Genomic DNA, 24,257 nt, shown 5'->3' with positions numbered 1-24,257 from the left:
CACGATCCTGCTCAAACCACTCAACGTAAGAGGCTCATTTTTGGCATACAGGTTGATTCTAGAGTATAGAGGTTCGATAAGAAGGGATTTATCGAAATTCCAGTTCCAAGAGGGTGAAACCACCCCTCAAATATTACAATATTTTTTTATTTAAAAAACGGTCAAGTTTCAGAAAAAAAACGCTTAAACACGTATATTTTATTATGTTTTTTACATATTTTAAGATTTTTTAAAAATTTATACAGGGTGTTTCGAAAAGTCTGGTCATTGATTAATCATTTTTTTCCTGCTTAAAGCGCTTGACATAAAAAGCTGATTTTTGGAAAACAGATTGACTTTAAGGTGTAGAGGTTCGATCAGAAGGGATTTTTCGAAACTCGAATTCTAAGGGGGTGAAACTATCCCTCAAATATTAAAATATTTTTTATTTAAAAACCGGTGAGTTTTTCGGAAAAACTCTTAAACGCGTATATTTTATTTTGTTGTTTTACATATTTTAAGATTTTTTAAAAATTTATACAGGGTGTTTCATAAAATATGACTATTGAGTAATCACGATTCTGCTTAAACTGCTAGACGTTTAAAGCTGATTTTTGGCAAATGGATTGACTGTGGGGTAAGGAGGTTCGATAAGGAGGAGTTTCTCGAATCTCAAATTATAAGAGGGTGAAAACGCCCCTCAAATATTGCAATATTTGTTATTTAAAAAACGGTTACTCTTTCGGGAAAACGCTTGGACAAGCATAATTTATTTGGTTTTTTACATATTTTGAGTTTTTTTAAAAAATCATACAGGGTGTTCCAAAAAGTTGGGTAATTTCTTAACCACGTTTCTGCTTAAACTGCTTGACGTAAAAAGCTTATTGTTGGCAAACGGATTTTTCGAAAGTCAAATTCCAACGAGATGAAACTACCCCTCAAATATTACCAAGTTATATAATAATATCGTCATATTGTTTTTTCTCATGCTGACATAAATGTGAGAAAATTTTATCCAGTTTGTATGTTAATGGAAATTCTTGCTTTGCTTTATCATCACCATTACAAATGATTAATTCGACGCGAACGAAGTCGCTGGTACACGCTAGTTTAATAATAAATTAGATAAAATGTATAATTTATTAATTTAATTTTATTTTAACTTTATTAATTGTGATTAAAAAATTGCATTTATCTCATCAAGGAGACCGAATTCGACAGAATACCAAGAAATAACTTTTAATTGGCATTAAGCGGACTATACAATTTTGATATCGAAAGAAAAAAGTCAGTGGCGCACATGTTTTTTTTTTTTTTGAAAAATATTTCAGTATCCATATCTAATCCATATGCACGTCCCTGATGCAGTTATCGACACTTTTTTAGCACTAAAATAGGTAGCACTTATAATAACTTTTACCCTCAAAATTTCATTCGAATCACTAAAAGTAGGTACTTGGAAGAAAATTATAATAAACCGAAAAAAAATATTAAGGCTTTAACACCCTGTAGCTAGGAAACAAAGCAGAAACAGACCTATGTTGATAACATGTAAAATAAATCGTATTTTTACGTGAGGAATCTCCCCACAAGAGATGGCACATGTTTTTTGAAACACCCTGTAGAAGTTAAAATATTTTCCTGTAATACATCCTAGCAAATACTTTAGGTTTGCACTTAATCAAAATTCCCAAGTCTTTTATACTAGGAGGTACAGATGCCCGACGCACTATTGCCAAGCGCAAGAGATTTTTTTCTGTATCAATAAATCAAAATTAAAAAATCAGGCTTTCAAAGTTCACTTTGACATACCACAGCCAGTGGCGGATACAGACGGGGGCCCAGGGAGCCCAGGCCCCCCCCCTAAAATTTATGAATTGGGTTGAATATTAGCCTTTTCGATTAAAAATAGCGCCCTAAAAATCATATTCTAATTCTAAATTAATTTTTATTTGGCCCCTCCTAAAATAAATTCCTGTATCCGCCCCTGAACCACAGTTATTTATTTACAAGTTAACGTAGAATGTTTAGGAGGGGAGTTAATCACCGCGACCTTATAGACCTATTGTGTGTTACCCTTTCTTGAGTTATAACGAGTTATAACTCATCATACAGTCTCAGGGCTTCAACAAAAGCCAGTATCTGACACGGCTCCACAGAGGCCAGCTCTCCATCCTCGACATCAGACGTACCAAAGTTCATGACACGAATGGTCGTCGTCTCGGCGCACTCAATGAAAAGGTGTTCTAGTGTTTCCCCATTTTCCCCACAAAATCTGCATTCGCCGTTGTTTCTCAGCTTCAGCCTACTGAGGTGTTCGTTGAGGAGACAGTGTCCTGTTAGAAACCCCGTGACAATCCGAAGATTGTTTTTACTTAAATCAAGGAAAACCTTTGATTTTTCTCGGTCGTAAGTTCTTAGGAACTTTTTCGAGTGTCTTAGACCGTTGGAGGACACCCATTCCAAGTTACGGATAGTCTTCCAGATTCTTCAGTTCCGCTTTCAGTTGGTTCCCGTTTGGAAAACAGAACGGTTCTGGTTCAGTTAGTGGAGTGTTCGCTCCTTTCCTAGCTAGATCATTTGCTTTTTCATTGCCTTCTATTCCTTGGTGAGCAGGCACCCAGAGTAGGAGGACTTTATTTTCTATGCCTAATTTGTTGAGCTTCTCTAGGCATTCTTTGACCAACTTCGAATTGATGGTTACTCAGTTGATCGCGTTAAGTGCTGCTTGACTATAGGATAGGATGACAATTTCCTGTTTTCGATAGTTCCTATCTAGGATTAGAATTTAGAATAAGTGGGAGGGGGTTAATCTCTGCGACCTTAGAGATCTATTGTGTCCCCCTTTCTTGAGTTATAACTCATCATACAGTCCCAGGACTTCCTACGGAGACCCGTGTCCCTCACAGTCGAGGAGCTACGACCCAGGCCGGGTAGACGAAACGGTAGCTTGTGTCGCCTGTTGGGTTTAGAGGTAGGAGGTACGCTCCCGACCCTTGGAGGAGGTGGTAGCTTGTATGCCACTTGCGGAGGATGGTCTCACGCAAGTGTCAGCCACCTCTCCTGTAGTTCTCTTTATGTTTGGCCCCTTGGAACTTTCATTGTTACTGTTCCCAGTGTCGCTAGGGGGTTTCCCCACAGCTTCACAGGTGATCTTTTTATTACTATTATTACCAGATCTCATAGTGTTCCTATGAGTCGCTAGGGACAGTCGGTCCACTTCTACAGAGCCTCGCATGTAGAAGTAAGGGGTAAAATACAATGGGGTGCCCCCCGGTGCCCCAAGGTTGAGGCTGTCCGTAGCCCCGCCCGGTATCGTTATATGTCTTGGTGCAAGTCCCTGGCCACGACACTACACTCAGGGACAAGACGATGAGTGAGATGCTTCTTAGACCAAGCCAAGTGCTAGAGGGGATTCCCCCCAGCACCTGACCAGGAGCTTCCCCACCAACGACAAGGTCTTGCATCTCCTAGGGGAAGTCCTATCTAAGATAAATTGTACGCATCTTTCGATAGCGTAAATTTCTGCCTGGAGGATACTGGGGTAGGTGCCCATTGGTTCGGAGTATTTAGTTTTCGGCCCAAATACTCCTGTCCCTGTCCCTGCTTTGGTTTTGGAAGCATCAGTATACCACGTGATGGTATGGTCTTTTATATGCTGAGTAAGCGTTTCTTTCTTCCAATCCTTTTTATTACTCAATACTACAGTGAGGTGTTTCTCAAAGTTGTAAATTTTTGCTTTGTTTATATTTTTATGTTTCAAATCAGCAAAATCTCTTTATTAAAGACATATGTAAAAATGACTTACAAAAAAAACATAACCTTTCACAAGTTAGTACTTTGCACAGTACTTAAGAATTAAGATATAAACAAAATATAGGCCAATACGACATATTATCCAAAATTATTGAAGGAAAAAAGGTCCCTTCATGTGTTGAACTTATTATTTGGACTGAAAAAAACAAAATATAAAAAAAATATTTTTTAACGGTTTATTCATACTACCATTCAAAGTACCTAACTTCAACTGGTACCAAACTACAACTAGCGAACATTTCTAATAATTCAAAACAACGAAAATTAACAAGAATCGAAAAAAACTCTAAACTTCCTATGTATCTACAACTGTAACTTAAACAAAATTTATCACGTATTATTACTTCCTTTTTATATCTTTCCTAGTGGACAAATATAAAAGAAGCCCCATGGCGGTACAAAAGCATAGTTTGATTGACTAATTCACATCAAACAAGTACTTCGACATGGCTTTCAAGTTTGTTTTTGTCGTATTCGCCATTGTTGGCTACCAAGTAAGTTATTTTATTCAAGTACAAAATATAACTTAATTATTAAATTTTAATTAATTATATTATATTAACATAAATATAAAAAATATATTTAGAGATACGGTGTGGTGTTCAAAAACAGTAAATTGCTAATAAAATATAGTTTTTCTCAAATAATTATGTCTTGTATAACTTAATAGAAATACAATGTCATAATTTACTGACCTATATCAGTATCATATAATTGATTATTTAAATAAATCTAGAGTTTACTGAACCTTTGAACTTGAGACTTATTAAAACTATAACAACAATAATAATAATTGTTTAATGAGATTTTTTACATGAAGGTCAAGTTTAGATTACATAAATTAAATAATACATTAATTATTTACACTAAGTTTCATTCAAAACCTCGAAATTACAGAAATAAATTACTGATTTCAATTAGCATAGATATTCTTAATACAAGTTAGAGAAGTTCTTAATGTTAAATTCTGGGATTAACAAATCATTAGACATAATTACGAAATAAAAAGGGTAAAACGAATTTAATGTGCTTTAATGACGTTACTTTCTTTTCCAGGTCAATGCTGCTTGCTTCTTGCCACCTCCACCACCGGCTCTACCACCATGCGTCTACCTTCCAGGACCCCCTGCACCTGAACCGTACCCACTTCCTGGTCCAGTAGCATACCCAGCACCTGCACCTGTTCCAGTAGCTCTGCCATGGCCTGCACCAGCTCCAGCACCCGCTCCTATTGAAGTAGTACCAGCCCCAGCGCCTGTTGCAGTTCTACCAGCACCTGCTCCAGCTCCAGTTGTACCAGCACCCCTTCCCGCTCCCGCTGTGGCACTTCCAGGTGCACCAATCGCTATCCCCGGACCCGCCGCTCCAGCTATTTCATTAACCGGTGCTCCAACTCTGTCTCTGCCAACTGCAGCGGTCAGCTTCCCATCTCTCCCAGCTCCAGTTATTCCAGCTCCAAGCTCGGTGCCTTGCCCGCCAACCCCACCGGCCAAGATCCACGATCAGCCTGATGTCGCTATTCCGTTGGCTCTGCCCCCAAGCATTCCATTGGGAAAATACTGCACCTGCCAGAAGTACTCCATCAAGCCTACCGTAGTGCCATGCTACTAAGAGGGTTGATTTTTTGATTCAATAAAGAATTTACGTATTTTTTATTGAAAAAAACTGTGTTTTCTTTTTGATTACCTAACAGTCGTGTTCAAATATTGAACCTATATAACAAGTTCAAATATTGAACCTATTCATCGGATTGAATAATAAAATTAACAGTAAACTAAAGAGAAACAACCCTAAACTCTGCAAAAAATTATGTTATTTTTTCTCATTAGTATCAGATTATACCGGGTGCGTTTCAAAAGTGGCTCACCCCTATAACTTTTTTATTTTTTCAAATAAAATACAAGAAATGGCATGATAGTATATGACATAAATTAGGATTGATTGACGTATACAATTGTTTTCTGTCACTTCCTGTTTCACCGGAAATGACTAAAACTTTTGATTTTTTAATGGAACTCTCCGTATTTTTTTACTTTATTCGATAGAAAATGAATAGAACTCTGAATAGTGTAACGTTTTTAGTTCGTTACATGTTTTTTTTACATATAATATATGATGTCTGGCCTATCGTCACCGGATTCCCTCTCGTTCAGGCCGGATAGTTTATTTGACGCGTAATTTTTACGTTCCCTAGTCGCCAACCCTGTTATCGTTCGACACAACCCTGTTATCGCTCTGAGGAGGCGCTGTCAACATCGCTTCTGTCAACTCTCTCCGTGCTTAACCTCACTTTGTTTTGACGCTCTGTTGTATCCCAGCTTTTAGAAATGGTGATTATTTAAATCTTGCTGTGTAATTTGAATCAGCTGCTATTTCGAGGCTACAGGTAAAGATGAGTTATTGCCTTTTATAGATTCGATATCATTATTGAATATTTTTAGGGTAGAGTTACGGATGTCCCAACTTGTATTTGTATTTTGCTGGCACGTTGGCGTCCCTTTTTTTTTGTCCTCCAGAATGTCACATGGAAGAAAGGACAGGTTGTTTATTATTTATTGAGCCCTCGGAAGTATTTCGAGGTAGGTTTATTTTGTTTATTAGACCTTGTTTGGTTTTAAACAAGAGTTTCATATTTTTAGGGTCCAAGGTATGGGTAGTGTCTTATGTACGGACATTATCTTATGTACGGATGTCCTGTGGACGAGTGTCCCCAGTAAGAATGATTTTTTCTTACATATAAGTGCAACAGCGTGGATGTAGCTTGAGTCCCATGCTGCTTCGTTCCCAGCTATAAGCTAGTTAGTTACGGCTGTATCAATTCATGGTGTTCTCATTCTGGCCCCTTTGGTTGTGTTGGATAGCTGAGTACAGAGATGCGAGACCACCTCACGCTGTTACTGTTTAAAGCAAGATTACATAAAGAACAGCTAAGTGTAGATTTAAGCTCTAGTTTTACATTTAACATTTAAAACATTTACAGTCTTCAACAATTACGTACATCTTAAATAATATCGTACAGACTATGTTTACTGGTTAGATTGTTAAGAACATTCATGTCGATTTAATATTTAATATAATAATTAATACTAAATATAATTTAGATCTTAGGTTTCATTGCATTACATCTTGTAATGCTATTATTTTTATCGATATTATTATCGCACTATTTTAACAGATGAATAACCAAACATAGATTCTAGAATCTACAGGTTCTAGAATCATCTTCGATTTAGCATCATATGGAATATATCAAATTAATGAAAGTAATGCTACATTTCATATATTCTCTTAAACTTTACATGTCTTGTATTTTATCGTAGTTGTTTTTCATTGATATTTAGTACGACTCTTACCACCACTTTCTTTGACATATAACCACTATATATTTATTAGAACTCTACAATGTCATGTACCATCTAAGAACATCATGAATAAATATAGTCATTAGTTTTAAGTAATATACAACTGTGTTTTCTTTCTCTGTACATGCCTGGCACCCAATATTTATAATTTCGAGTTATTATTGTTAATTAGTTTCTTTCCAGTGAAATACCTTATCCACGACTGCTCTACCAACGAAAAGCTGCCGTTCGCAGTAATGATGTTTTAAAAAAACGCTACAATAGAATGGCATATCATATGTCATTATATTCAGAGTTCTATTGTTTTCTGGAAATAAAACTCATAGACGTGTTTCTGTAGCTAAATATACCACCTCTAAAAATATTTGCATTTAAGAGCCACTCCGTATAGTTTACTTCTTGAAAAACTATTTGTAGTATAGTGATGTTATACCGTCAGGAACTTTTGGTCTTCCGTAACATTTTTTTTGCCTAATGTTATTATTTTAATAAATTTAAAAATCATAATTAAAATGGACACAAACAATAATATTTAAATAATAATATTAAATGTTATGCTTAAGTTATAAAAATAGTAATATGCATATACATAACATAGGAAAATAAACATTACCGAATGTATTAACTGGTATGAATTTTGTATGAATGAAGATTTCATATCCACATTACATGATATAATATTGTATACATGGTCACAAATTACCTATAACAGATGCGAAAGAACACCGAATTACGCGTTCAGGTTTCTGTGACCTTCAGAAAGAGTTCATAGACAATCCGCATCAATGGATAGTTTGGGTTATTATTTGTTTGGGTGAAAATAATCTGCACCAATATGTTATCGAGGCATACAAAAAGGTCCACAGACTTCGAGACATACGAAAAATCAAGTCCATTTAGCTTGTGTCGCAATTTTCACACATTAAAAAATTAGTTTTTTTATAGCTATAGCAACTGCAGCGACTATCAAAAAAGCTGTGTGATTTTCATAGAAAATAAGGGCATCTGTAATTCATTTGAGAATGTTATAAATCGCTAAAAGAGGTTTCAAATCTCTTGGATTTCTATTAATATTAAATAAATTTTATTAAAAATTGAACTAAAATTGTTAGTATCATTAAAAACAATTCAAATTCAAAAATTGTATCAGTCAAATTCCCTCATTTAAGGTGAATATAAAGTAAATATAAATACAGCTCATTCTAAGCTCTACTTATCTTTAAGAAAAATTTAAATCATTGTTGCAATTGGGCCTTAATGCCATTTCGAATGAACAATAGTATTAATAATGTACATTATAATAATAATAAATTTTATATCATAGTGTGTATTAAAACTACTAAAACACTTTTAAATTGGTATTATATTAACAACTTTTGTTTTTTAATCCAAAAAAAAGTTACCAATTTTCTCAATCAAAATATTTGTGGTCCTGAAAAGGACCTTCGTTTTCCCATGTTCGTCAAGGTAGGTAATGGGTAAACGGTAAAAAAACAGGATAATGAAATTTAAAAAATTACAAAAATTGTTCAAAAGTGCCTCCCTCTTGCATTAAACAATAACCCAAACGATCATAAAATCCCCTCCTCACATTGGATAACATATCAGGGGTGACAGTGTCAAAGGCATTAAATATTTTCTGCCTTAACTGCTCCAAGTTTTGAATTTCTTCATGGCCGTAAATTTTAGATTTTATGTACCCCCATAAAAAGAAATCATTCACCGAGAAGTCAGGTGAAATTAAACGTCAGTCTAAACAAAACTGTCATTTTTGAAAACTTGTCAAAATTTGGACACACGCTAAATGGACTTGATTTTCCTATGTCTCGAAGTCTGTGGACTTTTCTGTATAATCTCACAGTAATTTAATAGATTGCTCGTCATATTATATCAGCTCGTAGGAGATTAGGAAAAAAAAAGATATTTATAGTATAAAAAATTAATTTATTTAACAAAATTTAATTAAAGATGTGACAAAATAGTTACATTTCTATTGGTTCTATCGGACTTTTTTCGACTATATAAATCTTTATTTTTTGTAAACTTTAATGCATAAAATATTTTCAATCTAATAAATAATTTAATGATGTAAATAAGAGGAAATTTCTCACATGGGTGGTCAAATTCTATAGTTTTCTTTATTATAAAAATCGACCGTGTATTATTAATCCCATAACCCAATAGGTAGGTAAATTGAATAAAAGTAAACTGTTATAAATTTAAATAAAGTCCATAAACTAATGTCGATTTTGAAAATAACTACTAATTGTCATTAGTAGCAAATTGTCATGGCGACACCATCCATCTTGATTGTCATCTTATTGAAAAATCGCTTTTTATTCAAAATCTGAGCCAGACAGGTATATAGGAAACCCTAATATAGCTTGAAAAAGCATTTAAATCTGCTTCGACTTATTTTAAAAAATACATAGTGTTGCATTTGAAATAACGAAGTTTTTGTGTAAAATAAATATTTAAAATAGACCAGCAATTTTTGATACCCCTGTATACATTTAAGGAAGCAATAATTTTTTTTTAGTAAAGTTTATTTCTCTGGCTTCAAAGTCAGCACAAGAATTATCTCTGAGAAGTAATGTACAGGGTGTTAACAAACTTTTTTATTATAGCATGCATATTTAAATATCTTTAAATATCTCAAAAACCAAAGCATTTAAACATATTAAACCCTTATAATAAATGCCTTATTTTATGCCCAAAAACCCAAAAATTAAATAAAATACCGGGTGTGTGTTTCATAAGAAAAAATATAACTTTGGTATGGACCTTAGTTCTGACACACCCTGTACGTTTGAATATAATTTTAAATTATGCACATTGCCTCTCTACATATACGCATAAAAAAATTGTTTCTACATCATTCCGTTTTCTTATAATCAACCGAGGCGAATGAGGTGCGCCACCCTGTATATTTTTTTAATAGATAATAGTATTTTATGTAGGTATCTTAAAAGTCAATTGTCAATAAATACAATGCAGTATTATCAGTTTCAAGTATCATTTTGTGCATTACTGCACTACAAGTATCTCATATCTCAATAATGTTTGCAAGAGAAGAAGTCTTGCCAGGTATCCTGTCCATTGCCAATTGAGGGATTTGACTCTGTGGATGACATCTATTCTTAGGTCTTATGTCATATCCACTCTATTCTTTTACGCACTCTCTTGGTTTGGTTTGGTTTGGAATCTATATAAATTTTAATTAAACAATGATTTTATTTTTAAATGCATACCTAAACTTTAATAGACTGAAAAGATTTCTTTGGTCGTTAGCATTTTTATCCATATAGATTTATTTTCAGGTTAATTTTAATTATATGATTTTATGAAGAACTAATAATACTTCCTGTAAATACCGTCAAACGACAACTAAAAATATCACGTCCACACACAACCATCCACTAGATTTTACTTCCGTTTTTTTACCAATTTGTTTCACGGTATAAAAACATGAAATCATTAAGCACCAGGTACAGTGTTATCAGTAAATTAGATCAGCAAAGACCAAATCCAGTATTAAGATCGAACAATCATGACTGTCAAAGTTGTGGCGTTTTTGTTGTGTGCCATTTCCCTATCTAGTCAGGTAAATATTGCTATTTTTATATAATTTTATATTTCGTTTTTTTTTCTTTCATAAATGATTTTTGTTTATTTTTCATATTTAGTTTATTTTTGATTTTAGTATATTTTTTCAAGTATATCTATCAAAAATAGTACTTTAACCGCAAAGGTAGATTAAATGATACTTTAACAGCGAGGATAGGTTAAAAACTTTATTTCTTCTCGTTCGTTTTTTTTTAATTGCTTCCATTTTTGAAAATTTCCCGAATTTAATTCACTCGCGATTTCAACGCTCGTGAATTAATCTTTTCGGCCGACGATAAAATGCCATTTTATCGTCTAATTCCATTTTATCGTCTTGTATAAAAAATAACTATTTATCTATTGAAATAGAGTCATAAAAAATAAAAATGAAACCGCTAATTTTCTTTTTTTTTTCAAAAATCTTCGTAAAAATATGCAAAATTGTTTAAACGTGTATGGTGGAATTTTGATCAACTTCAAATATAGTTTCCGTGATTCTAATGATGAATTTCAAATTTATTTATTTTTACTGTTTCATTTTCAGGTTAACGCTGGATGTTTCTACTCAAAACTATGTAAATCTTGCTCGTTGCCAGCCCCACCACCAAAATGCGCACTTCCACCACCACCTCCACCAAAAGCACCAGAACCAGTACCACCATGTACTTTGTTACCACCTCCTCCACCACCTCCAGTGCCGTCGTTTCTAGTACCACAAGGATACCCAGTGGGACAATGCTGTTCATGCCAGAAACCTATATTCGCCCCTGCACCTGCACCAGTAGTAGTTCCAGCACCTGCTCCTGTTGTTCCAGTTCAACCAGTTCAACCTGAACCTGTTGTAGCGGCACCTTCTCCTGCGGTACCATGTTCTCCATTAGCACCTCCTCTAGCTCCTGAAGTACCTTCTCCTGCACCTGCACCTTCGCCTGTTTTAACATTAAGTCCAGCCGCACTGCAGGCTCTTCTGGGTAATTTGGTTCCATCGCAACTCGGTACGCCTTGTGCTAGTTGTAATTGTAGTTGAGACTGATTTTTTTGTCAATAAACTGTGTTTTAACAGTTATTTTGTGTCATTATTTATGAATCTAGAATTAAGATAAGAAACAAACTCAAGACCGTTTAATATAACGAAAGAATTACGAGATGGCTGCTCTACATCAACTATATAATCGTGGCTAACGTCATATTCAAGGCCTGACTGTTTTGACAGTTCTAGCGAAGTGGTCCAGAATTAGTAGTCGTAAACAAACCAATTGTTTTCATTAGTTTCGCAACAAATCTGTGTTTTTTACGCGTTTCTGTGCTAATAAAATTATACTAAATAATTTTGAGTGAATAGTGAACTATCTAGATCCGATTCATAACATCCTACCCGCGAAAAAAAACATACTTTCGGTAAAAATTATAGTAACACCAGCGATGCCAGCTGTGTGTCCGGACTAGGAAAAAGTTGAGGAATTTATATAAAAACATAATTACTAGCGTTAGTGTTAGTGTATAGTGTTAAACCAACGTAAGTGACGTGTATTTTTATGTAAAACACTTATTTCTGGGACACCCTGTATATTGAAAGAAAGCAGTAAATCTAGTCTGGCCATGTTCAACGAATGAAAAAAAACGACTGCCAAATAATATAATTAAAATGAAGAGAGGAATGCTGAAAAAAAAATATTAGAAGGAATCTGTAAAGTTATGTGCAAATATAGTTAGTGTGTAAATATTTTTACTGTTTTTTTTTTCAAAACTGTTTTACTGTTTTCCTCTATGAGTCTAAAATAGAGCAACAAAACACACAATTTTATTAAATTATAAACTTTATTTATACAGTCCAGTAAAAGCTAACAATAAATACAGTAGAAATAAAGAGAATAAAATTACAAATATTTAAAATAAATACCTAAATTGATAAAATAAAGTAACACGAATATTTGTATGACCTAATTATAGAAAATACTTTACTTTTTACACTGGCAGTGATATATAAACAAATCTAAAACATTTAAAGATCTGTTCACACACGTCCGGCTCCGTCGCCGATTTTACCGTCAGTCTAGTTATTGTCCGTTCAGACATAATTTAAATTCGTTTTCAATGACATTTTCTTGTTTTGAGTTTTGACTGACATCTTTTCATAAGAATTTACTTGTGTCTAACCCTCGCAGGCAACTATTAAGCCCGACCAATCACGTTAGAGTTTTTGACAAACACAAATGAATTAACACACTCCAAATAACCACGCTAACCAACTTAATTGGTCAAGCTTAATAGTTGACTGCTAGGGCTAGACACTTCTTAAGAATTTTGTTGTTTTGACAAAAAAATTGCCCTTCTCCAATAATTGGGGATCTAATCATTAGATGTTCTAAAATACTAAATTCTCTCTTAATTTAATAATAATAATTCAACAGGAGCAAAGTTTAGTAAAGTATTTTTGTAGCTGATTGCAATGAACCCGATCCTGACCTCTTTGACAATGAAGGGAATCAGGATAAAGGCATATGCAGACGACATGGTAATACCTATCGTTGGCAAGGACGATCAGTGACATTATGGAATCTGCTCTGAAGAAGCTAACGAAATGGGTAAAAAGAAATGGTTTGGGCATCAACCGAGACAAAACTGAACTCATTCTATTTACAAGAAAATACAAAATACCCAAGTTCACACTACCAAAACTGGAAGGGAAGTCACTTGTGTTTGTTAAGAAAACAAAATATTTGGGAATCGTTCTGGACTCGAAGCTTTCCTGGAAAGGAACACGGAGGAAAGGATAATAAAAGAAATAAGTGCATTCTATGCATATAAGAAAATGTTTGGAAGAAGATGGGATCTGAAACTGTAACACTAGTATGGTGGGAAACTGTACGAGACTAATAGAAAAATCCTCACAAAAGTATAGCGATTAGCAGCTCTAGGTAAAACTGGAGCATGAAACAGCATAGCACAAGCTGCGTTAGAAGTAATTTTGAACTTGCAATCAATCGACTGGCTCGTGAAGGATCTGGCCGCTAAGGGTGCCCTAAGATTAAGGGAATCCAATCTGTGGAACCAGACGAACTACGGTCACTCGATGATATTGCCAGTGATAGGGAAAATCGTGGAGAACACGAGTCCACTTCTGCTAGTCCAGAAAACGGACCATATGCTCACAAAACATGATTTTGGAGAAAAGATAAGGATTCGCATCCCAACAAAAGCACACAAAAAGACACAGATAAGCACGAGGAACGGTTCCATCAAGATATGTCTAAGTTGGAGAAGAGATTTTCAGAGAAATGGAATGCAAAGCATGGCTTGTCCAAGCTTGCATGATTCAAATTCAATCAATCATCAAGCGGCTTGCACAATTAAAATGCTTGCGCAAATTTTCCCTACAAACGCTACAGTTTGCTTGTACAAAAAGATTGTTCATACATGCTTGTCAAGCTTGCAGTAGTGTGTGTAGCCACCTTAAGACTGACACGGTACGTCAACAGAACTAAGACCTGACTGGCTTGTGTGAACAGTGCTTAAAACGCAAAATATACACAAAATCATTCATACACAGTCATAATTAATAATAACTAACTTTTTGTTATGACTAGGAAGCTAATTTGTTTAAATATTTACACAATTTCACCGGTAGTTTAGTTTCTTGCAATAACAATAAAAATAATAATAAAATTAATAGCTGTTAAATGTCTGTTTTTATTTCTTGATGAACTTGAGAGAAAGGAAGGCTATATTATGGTTTCTTGATCACAAACAATGAGAATAATAAATATCAAGTATATCTCGTAGCCTGTTTTCACCTAAATTATTTGGGATATTTCTGCACAGGGCGGTACAAGTCTAATACCTATTACACCCTCTCTGTGTAATGTAATTCATGATATTTTAAGGTTTTGTTATGCTACATATTATAGGTGTATTTACAAAAAAATGTCACAGTCAGTAGTTTTGTAGAAAAATGTAGATTTTTATATATGTACAAAACTTATTTTTCTTTTGTGTTTTTTAGGCAGCTACGGCTCTGTTGATCCAGTCGACAGTGTGGGCAACCTGAAAATAAAAAAAATATATATACAGGGTGTCATTGAAATGGTGTAAAAAAATCGGGGGGTGATAGTACTCCTTATATTACTTACTTATATATATACTAAATTGTAAGACAACGCCCCCTAGCGTCTACGTTCAAACGTTTATTATTATTGTTTATATAGTACAATATGGAGTAAGAAACGCTCTTTTAAACGAGCCCGTTGTTGAATTCCGATCATCCAGTCCGGAGTTATTAATATTTAAATAAAAACAGATCTAACCTCCCCCCACTACTTTATTTTAGCAGATAGGGGAAAATGGTTCTAACAAAAAAGATCCAAAATTTACTGAAGATTATGAAGCTATTATTTATAGTACATCGTATCTAGGCAAAATTTCTTAAAAATTCCATTTTGTTATTTTCCATAGCAGTTACGCCCTCTAGCGGCCGTCCTACAAACTTGAAAATAATTTCCAGCAATTTCCCATAGCCTCTTTAGTTATAAGTATTTTTTTTCGCAGCCCCTACGGCGAATACTTTCCGAGATACAGCCGAGAGCTATTCTTAGTGGGACACCTGGTACTATTACGCAACTGGTTTATCAAAAGATTTTAGGGTCTAGTATGGGGTCTAGTTTAGAAACAAATATACAGAGTGTTTCAAAAAATATATGCCATCTCTCGTGGGGTTAGGTTGATAAATTTTCACTTATAATATCACAAGAGCTTAAATTATTTTCGGAAATTTTTTTGAGGGCACGAATATTTTGAAAATTATCCCGAGTCGAAGACGAGGGATAATTTTCCTAAAATATTCGTGCCCGAAAGAAAATTTCCAGGAATAATTTAAGCTTGCGTGGTATTCGGTAAGAAAATTTCACACCTAAATTTGAAAAAAAAAATATTAATCCAAATTTGTTAATAATATTAACAAATATTATTATATTTTTAATTAGTTACATCAAATGCTAAAACTCAAATGGGTAATATTTCAATATATAGACATTGTAGTTCATTCACATTATGATTGTAGATCTTATGTTTACCTTTTCAACTGTCAAAAAATTTCCACTAAAGTTTCGTGGCGCCTCGAAAAAATTTCCGGAAATTTTTTCAGTTGCCATGGTAACTAGTCAACATTAAAGCATGTTATTGGTTGAAAAGTAGAGGTGTGAAATTTTCAACATTAGAGACAATGTCAGTCTGCAAGAAAATATTTTTCTTCATTAGAAGATATTAAATAAGTTTACCCTATGGTATATTCCTGGTTGTCCCGGTTGAGCGCAAGAATACCCAGCTGACACAATACCAATCAAGTACCATCTAGCTCCCCTCTGCATCATCAATGGTCCCCCTGAATCTCCCTGGCAGCTGTCCTTTCCTCCATTCTTGTAACCGGCACACAACATTTCATCGTATATGGTCACTTGTATCCCCTTGGACCTGTGAAATTTAATACTAATAACCACACTAAAAAACGGCAGTCTAGTCTAAGTGTAGAAGCATGTCTAGCCCAAAACCAGGGCCTATTTTATCATAAGGCCCATAAGGCCAGGGCCTTGGGCCCGGTGGTCTGGGGGGATCGTTAAAGGCTGTAAAATATTCATAATTTCTTGAATTTTTGAATTTTATTGGAAAAAAGGGCCCGAATTTTTGCTCGGGCCTTAGGGCCCGACCGTATGAAAAATAGGGCCTGCCCAGAACCACGTCACAAAGAAAAAGTCATCTATATTTTGGGAACTATAATATTAGAGTCAACTATACAGGGTGCGTCTCAAAAGTGGCTCACCCCCTATAACTTTTTTATATTTTCAGATAAAACAACGATATTTGGTAAGTTAGTATTTGACATAAATTGGGATTGATTGACGTATTCAATTGTTTTCGGTCACTTCCGGTTTCACCGGAAATGACTACAACTTTTGATTTTTAAATTGCACCCCCGGATTTTTTTAGTTTATTCGATAGAAAATGACACTCTGAATCGAATGACATATCATATGTCAACTTTTGACATTTTTGCATATGGTTTATTTGAAATTGTAACATGCGGTTCATAACGACAATTTGACTCAAAATACCAACTGTGTGGTATTAAATTATTCGTAAAAAATGCTTTTTCCAATTATGCTAATGAGCCACCTTCGTTCCATATGAAAAAATAAAGATAGAGAGATATGATTAAAAATACGATTTGGGTATCTTTTAACCGGCCAGGACAAGACACTAAAAACATTAGACGATCAAATCTATTTTTCCAAGGCTCCTTGATTAATAATTTATGTTTTTAACACAGCCATGGTCCACTCTAGATTGAAATTTAAAATAGAATTTGTTTTTGAGTGAACATGTCAAAAATTGACATGTGATATGTCATTCGATTCAGAGTGTAATTTTCTATCGAATAAAGTAAAAAAAAATCGAGGGTGCCATTTAAAATTCAAAAGTTGTAGTCATTTCCAGTGAAAGCGGAAGTGACCGAAAACAATTGAATACGTCAATCAATCCCAATTTATGTCATATACTAACATACCAAATCTCGTTGTTTTATCTGAAAAAATAAAAAAGTTATAGGGGGTGAGCCACTTTGGAGACGCACCCGGTATAAGGAAAAAAGTCATCTATATTTTCATGTTTTTTCTAATTTTCTCTAAAACGGTATGGAAATTTGGAAAAGCATAAACGGGATTAACCTTTTTAGAAGAAGCAAATTTTTTTTTATGAAGAATGCATTTTTCCCAAAACATCAATAATAAAAAAAGTTTTTTTCTTCTTGTAAAGACAATCCGGGGACATACTGTATAATACAGGGTGGACCACCTGTTTCGCCTTGTTTGATTATACGAAAACGGAAAGATGCAGAAACAAAATATTTTATGGGTATATGTGGGAAGGCGATGTGCATAATTCAAAAATTATTTTGAAATATACAGGGTGTGTCAAAACTAAGATCCATACCAAAGTTATATTTTTTCTTATGGAAACCCGGTATTTTATTTCATTTTTGGATTCTTAGACATAAAATAAGGCAATTATTATAAGGGTTTATTATGTTTAAAAGCTTTGGTTTTGAGATATATAAAGATATTTAAATATGCATGCTATAATAAAAAAGTTTGTCCAACACCTTGTACAGGGTGGGTCAAAGTCGACGCTTTTAAATGGAAACACCCTTTTCTATAGGAGATAGACGAAAACTAATATCGATGTCTGGAGCTCAATTTTTGTCAAAAACATGATAGTGAAAACCGCATATCGATTATCTGTTACGGTTTCGGAGTTACTGGGTGTTTTTCAAAAATATGCACTTTTAACAAATCGCTGTAACTTTTTTGTTATGGGAAATTTTGTATTTTGGTGCTTTGGAAATGTTTTTATGAAAACATTTCCAAAGCACCTTTTTACGTAGAATTTAATGGTTTAAGTATAATTTTTTTAAAATTAATAATTTAAGAATTATCAACAGAAAATTTGATTTTTTATATGGGACACCCTGTATATTTTTAATTTATTGAAAATAATTTAAAATTACCTTTCCAAAAATATAACACACTTGATATTTTGCTCGATTCCTCTTTGAGATATAGAGTATATAAAAATTCGCCCGCTTTAAATAAGTAGGCTTTGAACGGCACCGGCTGTAATGCAAAAAAATCTAGCTGTGAGCATCAATTAAAACGAAAATAATATTTGCTATGAGAGATGCAGAATTTTGTAACTATTTAAAATATATTTAATCAACATCGACACATTTAAACTATATCTAATAACAAGAAAAATAAATAGCAAACCAAGACATGAGATTTTGCTATAGGTGTTCGACATATCGACCGTCTTCTGTTATGGCCAGACGGGGCAGTTTTTGAACATTTCTCGCGGAATTCATTAACTCAGTAGGGGTGAAAGATACCCTCTCATAACTGCTAAGTATTTCTAATTCTTGTCTAGATTATACGGAAGAATAAGGAACCTTTATTTTTCCGCAAATATATCGATAGGATTAGATCCATGGGCACTAAGTCAGGCGGCCTCGACTGCCAACGGCTGGAATCTTGGTTGGCTATTCAATTATCCTTGAAATTGGATGCAAAAATTTGCTGATAACTTTAGCGATCAGAGGCGGTGCATCGTCTTGCTGGAAAAATATGTTTTCGAGTTCCATTAAGGGCATATCATCAATAAAGGGTCCAAAGCCTGCTAGTTAAAAGTGGCGAACTTTTAAAAGTTCTGTATTTCGAAGGGGATTATAACAAAATATCAAGTGTGCTATATTATTGGAAAGGTAATTTTAAATTCTTTTCAGTTAATTAAAAATATAGAGGGTGTCCCAAATAAAAAATCAATTTTTCTGTTGATAACTCTTAAATTATTAATTTAAAAAAATATACTTAAACCATTAAATTCTAGGTAAAAGGTGCTTTGGAAATGTTTTTCATAGAAATGCAAAATTAGTCTATCTCTTTTCGTTTTCAAGATAAAAAATAAAAACATTATTTTTCCGCCATCTTTGTACCGCGATATCTCCCTAATGGTTGACTTTTGACCCAACGTTTATGAAGCAAACTACCCTTTATTTTGAACAAGGAATCGTTCCCTGAAGATTTTCCAATTTGTTTTGAAGCACCCCGTATAAAGATATTTAAATATGCATGCTATAATAAAAAAGTTTGTCCAACACCTTGTACATTACTTTTCAGAATTAATTCTTGTTCTAACTTTTAAGCCAGAGAAATAAACTTTACTAAAAATTGCAATTGCTTCCTTTAATGCATACAGGGGTATCAAAAATTGCTAGTCTATTTTGAATATTTATTTTACATAAAAACTTTTCGTTGTTTCAAATGCAACACTATGTATTTTTTTAAATAAATCGAAGCAGAACTATAATGCTATTAGAAACTATATAAATGTTTCCTATACCTATCTGGCTCAGATTTTGAATAAAAAGCGATTTTTCAATAAAATTGTAATCAAGATGGCAAGATTTGGATACAAATGTATCCAAATAGGAACTTTCTTGACAAGCGTTTCTTCGAAAACCTACTTTTCCTATTTCGCAGAGCTGATAGTGTGGTATATGAAAAACCTATTAGGCAGAAACCTGTCATTGGAAGTGAAGAAAATGAATTTGCCTTAATTGGTTCTTTTATAGAAAATCCAATATATCTACAAGTCATCGTAATATAGATCAAAAAACTACTTCTTTATTTTTCTTGATAGAATAATAAATACTTACTTATTAAACTATTGTAGGTAAATTAAATAAAAGTAAATTGTTATAAATTTAAATAAACTCCATAAACTAATGGCGATTTTGAAAATAGCTAATGTCACTAGCAAATTGATTTCATTGAAAAAATCGCTTTTTATTCAAAATCTGATGCAGATAGGTACAGGAAACCCTAATATAGTTTATATTATAAGAGCATTTAAATCTGCTTCGACTTATTTAAAAAAATACATAGTGTTCCATAAGAAAAAATATAACTTTGGTATGGATCTTAGTTCTGACACACCCTGTACATTTGAAAATAATTTTAAATTATGCACATTGCCTCTCTACATATACCTACAAAAATGTTGTTCTTTCCGTTTATTTATAATCAACCGAGGCGAATGAGGTGCGTCACCCTGTATATCTTACCTATGCCACCTCTCACACTGCCTGTTCTCTATCACTGGCACCCTCACTGTTTGCAGCGTCTGGGGGCGCAGTCTGGACCCGGGACTGAGAGCCCCCCATCCAGCTGCGTGTCCCACGTCGCCCAGGAAGCTCTCCCCCTTGGCGGGGAGACATATGGGGGTGACGTGGGGTAAGTTCAGAGCGGCTCTGTCCAGGCGCAGGACGGCTACGTCGAACCGGTCAGCTTGTGGGGTGAATTTGAAGAAGGGGTGGACCTGGAAAGATTTGGATTGAAAAATATAACAGTTTAAATTTGTCCGTTGCGATTTTTTTGCATCTGAGTGTATTAAAAAAATCTATAATGCGGAACTGCGAGATAAATGTAAATTAGACAAACACAAGCAAACAGAAAGATTACAAATAAAATTATTTAACACACGCGTTAAAACTTTCACGGCTGTTATTCGACGGTAAACAAATCGCACGGACAACACATTTCTCTCTGTCTCTGACATAAACTATGATTAATTAATAGAAATCGAAAACGGCGACCGCCGCAATAATAACAACATTCGATTACGAAAACATCAGGCAACAACGTAGAAAAAAAGTCGACGCACGTTTCGTTTGACCTTTACCTTCGCCAATGAAAAATCTATCGACATCGACCTTTCGATAGTTTGGTTCATTTCACCGCAGAGCAATAATTTATAAATATTCTATACGGTTCATTACACCACAGATTTAACATGATAAATTCGCCTTTTATGGCACAGCGGTATTCACAAAGACTAAAGAATATAAGGACACGGAACGCCCATATACGGGCTGCAGGAGAATTTGTGACCTTAGAGGCCATTCTTTTGATGGCAAACAATGAGTCATCATTTGGTCACCAGCGACAATTTTAGCGATTTTTTTTAATAGTTTGTGTGTAGTAAACTTTGTATAAACTTTATTACAATGGTGAATAGTTGTAATACACACACCGGAAAATCTAGGGATATCATTTTATTAAAGTTAAAAATAAATGTTTTGAATAAACAACCACATATTTGTAGGCCGATTCTTTCTACTTCGATTGAAACGAAGTAGTCACACTAGTTATTTCTAAATTTGGGATATTTGCAGAAGTGTTTGTGCATTTTTTGTCAAATGTATAAAAAGCACCTAGCATCAATTGTTCGAATTTAACCTGTACTGGCTATGTTTTTTATGATAACTGGCCAGAATTCATTCAAATAACTCTGTTTAGTATTAAACTACATTATGGAGCGTAGACATCTTAACAGAGACGAAATGCTAAGGGCCATGGGTATGCTCGAAGCTGGAATGCGCCAAATCAACGTAGCTAGAGCATTAAATACAAGGCAAGGTGTAATATCGCGATTAAGTGCACGCTACCGTGAAAGTGGTGATGTTGCAGAAAGGCACACAGGGCGACATCGCATTACTACCCCTCAGGAAGATCATTTTTTACAATTAAATGATCGCGCCGACCGACTCTTACAGCACCAGAGCTTAGTTTAATTCTCCAGGAAACACATAATGTAACCGTTAGTCCTGACACTGTTCGCAATAGATTAAGACAGGTCAACTTAAGAAGCAGACGCCCCTGGAGAGATCAACCCTTAACGAGAGGAAATCGAGAGGTACGATATTTGTGGGCCCAAGATCATGTTCAGTGGTCGAATGAACAATGGGCCAATGTTCTCTTCACTGATGAGTCACGCTTTGGAATTCATCCGGATTCGAGAAGGCTTAGGGTATGGAGACAACCGGGAAATCTTATTCGGTTGGATCATGTTCAGGAAATGCACCCTTATCAAGGTGGAACAGTTATGGTCTGGGGAGGAGTCCAGTTAGGCCGAAAAACCGATCTCGTTTTTCTTGAAAGGTTTCTAACAGAAATCAAATATCGTGATTTAATTCTTGAGCCTGTCGTGTTACCATATGCCAATGATTTTGGGAGAAACTTTATTTTCATGCATCACAATGCACGGCCTCATACAGCCAGAGTGGTAAGTGAGTTTATCAATGCTCATCAATTAAACATCTTACCCTGGCCGGCACAATCTCCTGACCTCAACCCCATCGAGCACGTATGGGACTCGCTCCAAAGAAGAATTTTGAGAATGGGTATGCCTCGTGAAACTCGTAGGGATCTGGTTCGGGCCGTGAACGCAGCGTGGCAGGCTGTACCTCAAGAAGAGATCGACAACCCGATCAGGAGCATGGATAGACGATGTAGGGCTGTAATGAACAGTAGAGGAGGCCATACCCTTTATTAAATAAAAATGGTTTTATCTTTTTTTTTAATTCACAGTTTAGAATAAAAAAAAATGAGTGTATTTTTTTGAGTTCAATAAAAATCAAGGTAAATTTGAAAAATTCGGTAAATTTCGCATTTTTATTTCCAATACGTCCTGTAAACTATTTGTTTATTTTAATTTTATTATATCAGAAATGCAAATAATAAAATTACTGACGATGGCTGGATAAAATTGTAATATCCCTAGACTTTTCCAGTGTGTTTAGTTGTTCAGCTTTCAAGTGTAAAAGCAGCAGCGATAAGAAAGAGCCAGGAGTTACGTTTCATAAGTAAATAAACAGTCCACTCCAACTTTTTAGCGTTTTCTTATTGAATTCGATAATTATTCTTCAATTTCAATTAACATCTATATGTACTTGATATGTGCTAAACGTCGATACTACTTTTGTACCTTTTGTTAACATTTTAATAATCCGCTCCTGTATGGGTCGAGCACTAAAATTCCAACGGATGAAAAATATATTGCTTCCCACACAGAGAAAAATGGCCCTAAGGATCTGTTCAGCGTATCGTACGATATCAACAGCCGTGTTGGTTATAGCTGAGCTGACCCCGCTGCATTTAGCAGCTGAGGAAAAGCGAGAGTTATATGTCAAAACAGAGATTAACGATGAGGTGAAAAACCATCAACGACGAGGTACCTATCAAAAATGGCAAGAGGAGTGACACACAACGTGGAGGACTGGACAAGTAGGAAACACGGAGACGTGGACTATTACATAACGCAGTTTCTTTCCGGGCATGGAGTATTAATGGACTTCTTGCACAGAATAAAGAAAATACGAAATAGCAACTGCATGTACTGCGACGAAATCGACGATGCCGAGCACACGTTGTTCTGCTGTCCGAGATGGGAAAACGGAAGGTCTGCCTTATTGTCGGATGTAGGAATATTAACTTCGGACACCTTGGTTAAGAAAATTACCAAAACTAGCGAAATATGGGAAAAGGTAGGGGCATTTATGAAAGAAATAATAATAGAGAATGAAAAAGATGAAAAGGCAAGAAAGGTGGAAGTATCCTAAAAATAAATAGAATAGAATATAGATAAAAAATAACATAGATCGCGTACGAACCCAAAGATCACGTACGAACCCGTTACGGGGGAGAGGAGGAGCTGACTCCTCGGAGGTGGACTTTTTTAGTGGGTAACAATTCGACTCCCACACTGTTTAGAGTTCGTCTCTATGATCGTCTCTCTCGAGATGGTGATGGGAACGAACACCACTCGCCTATAAAAGGTTTTTTACCACCCCCTCACAAAAAAAACTGTTTGGTGACATCGGCACAATTTGCTCTCGGGTGTTATTTGTCCTTGGATTCTTTAGTCATTGGGTATTCAGTAGAGATGGGTAGGTCCGGATGGATATTCATCTTCGGACATCTCTCCGGTGCCGGTACTGATTGGATGCAGATCCTACTTAATACCGACCCTTTATCCGCGGACTGACTATTTCATTGCTGACAGCCAATCGTCGTCGATTGGCTGTCAGCAATGAAATAGTCGTTAAATTAA

General features: G+C 34.9%; 3 protein-coding genes across 3 annotated transcripts in view; 2 read left to right on the top strand and 1 right to left on the bottom strand.

Annotated features, from left to right (window-relative positions):
- Positions 1-4,191: 4,191 nt before the first annotated feature.
- On the top strand, positions 4,192-5,444 carry LOC115887903 (vegetative cell wall protein gp1-like). The gene is made up of 2 exons (XM_030907432.1): positions 4,192-4,289; positions 4,852-5,444. The coding sequence occupies exons 1-2, from the start codon at positions 4,242-4,244 to the stop codon at positions 5,404-5,406; spliced, it is 603 nt and encodes a 200-aa protein (XP_030763292.1). The 5' UTR covers positions 4,192-4,241; the 3' UTR covers positions 5,407-5,444.
- Positions 5,445-10,643: 5,199 nt separating this feature from the next.
- On the top strand, positions 10,644-11,817 carry LOC115887904 (proline-rich receptor-like protein kinase PERK2). Its single transcript, XM_030907433.1, has 2 exons — positions 10,644-10,761; positions 11,308-11,817. The coding sequence occupies exons 1-2, from the start codon at positions 10,708-10,710 to the stop codon at positions 11,788-11,790; spliced, it is 537 nt and encodes a 178-aa protein (XP_030763293.1). The 5' UTR covers positions 10,644-10,707; the 3' UTR covers positions 11,791-11,817.
- A 2,939-nt stretch (positions 11,818-14,756) lies between these two features.
- Positions 14,757-24,257, bottom strand: part of LOC115887905 — a 39,040-nt gene continuing 29,539 nt past the window's right edge. The window contains exons 5-7 of the mRNA XM_030907434.1: positions 20,431-20,684; positions 16,037-16,229; positions 14,757-14,807 (exon numbers count right to left, since the gene is read on the bottom strand). Coding sequence (XP_030763294.1) covers positions 14,763-14,807; positions 16,037-16,229; positions 20,431-20,684 — 492 coding nt within the window. The 3' untranslated portion in view covers positions 14,757-14,762. The remainder of the gene's footprint in view (positions 14,808-16,036; positions 16,230-20,430; positions 20,685-24,257) is intronic.

The sequence above is a fragment of the Sitophilus oryzae genome, unplaced genomic scaffold (genome assembly GCF_002938485.1).
Source record: "Sitophilus oryzae breed Bouriz unplaced genomic scaffold, Soryzae_2.0 scaffold_682_pilon_pilon, whole genome shotgun sequence".
Lineage (NCBI taxonomy): Eukaryota > Metazoa > Arthropoda > Insecta > Coleoptera > Curculionidae > Sitophilus > Sitophilus oryzae.
Note: the sequence above shows the minus strand (reverse complement) of the source record. Positions and strands in the feature narration are given on the sequence as shown.

Bases quoted from the DNA above. Each gene is read 5' to 3' on its own strand.
- LOC115887903 (XM_030907432.1), top strand. From the start codon at position 4,242: ATGGCTTTCAAGTTTGTTTTTGTCGTATTCGCCATTGTTGGCTACCAA. The intron at 4,290-4,851 runs GTAAGTTATTTT...TTTCTTTTCCAG, and splicing joins TCGCCATTGTTGGCTACCAA to GTCAATGCTGCTTGCTTCTT.
- LOC115887904 (XM_030907433.1), top strand. From the start codon at position 10,708: ATGACTGTCAAAGTTGTGGCGTTTTTGTTGTGTGCCATTTCCCTATCT. The intron at 10,762-11,307 runs GTAAATATTGCT...TTTCATTTTCAG, and splicing joins CCATTTCCCTATCTAGTCAG to GTTAACGCTGGATGTTTCTA.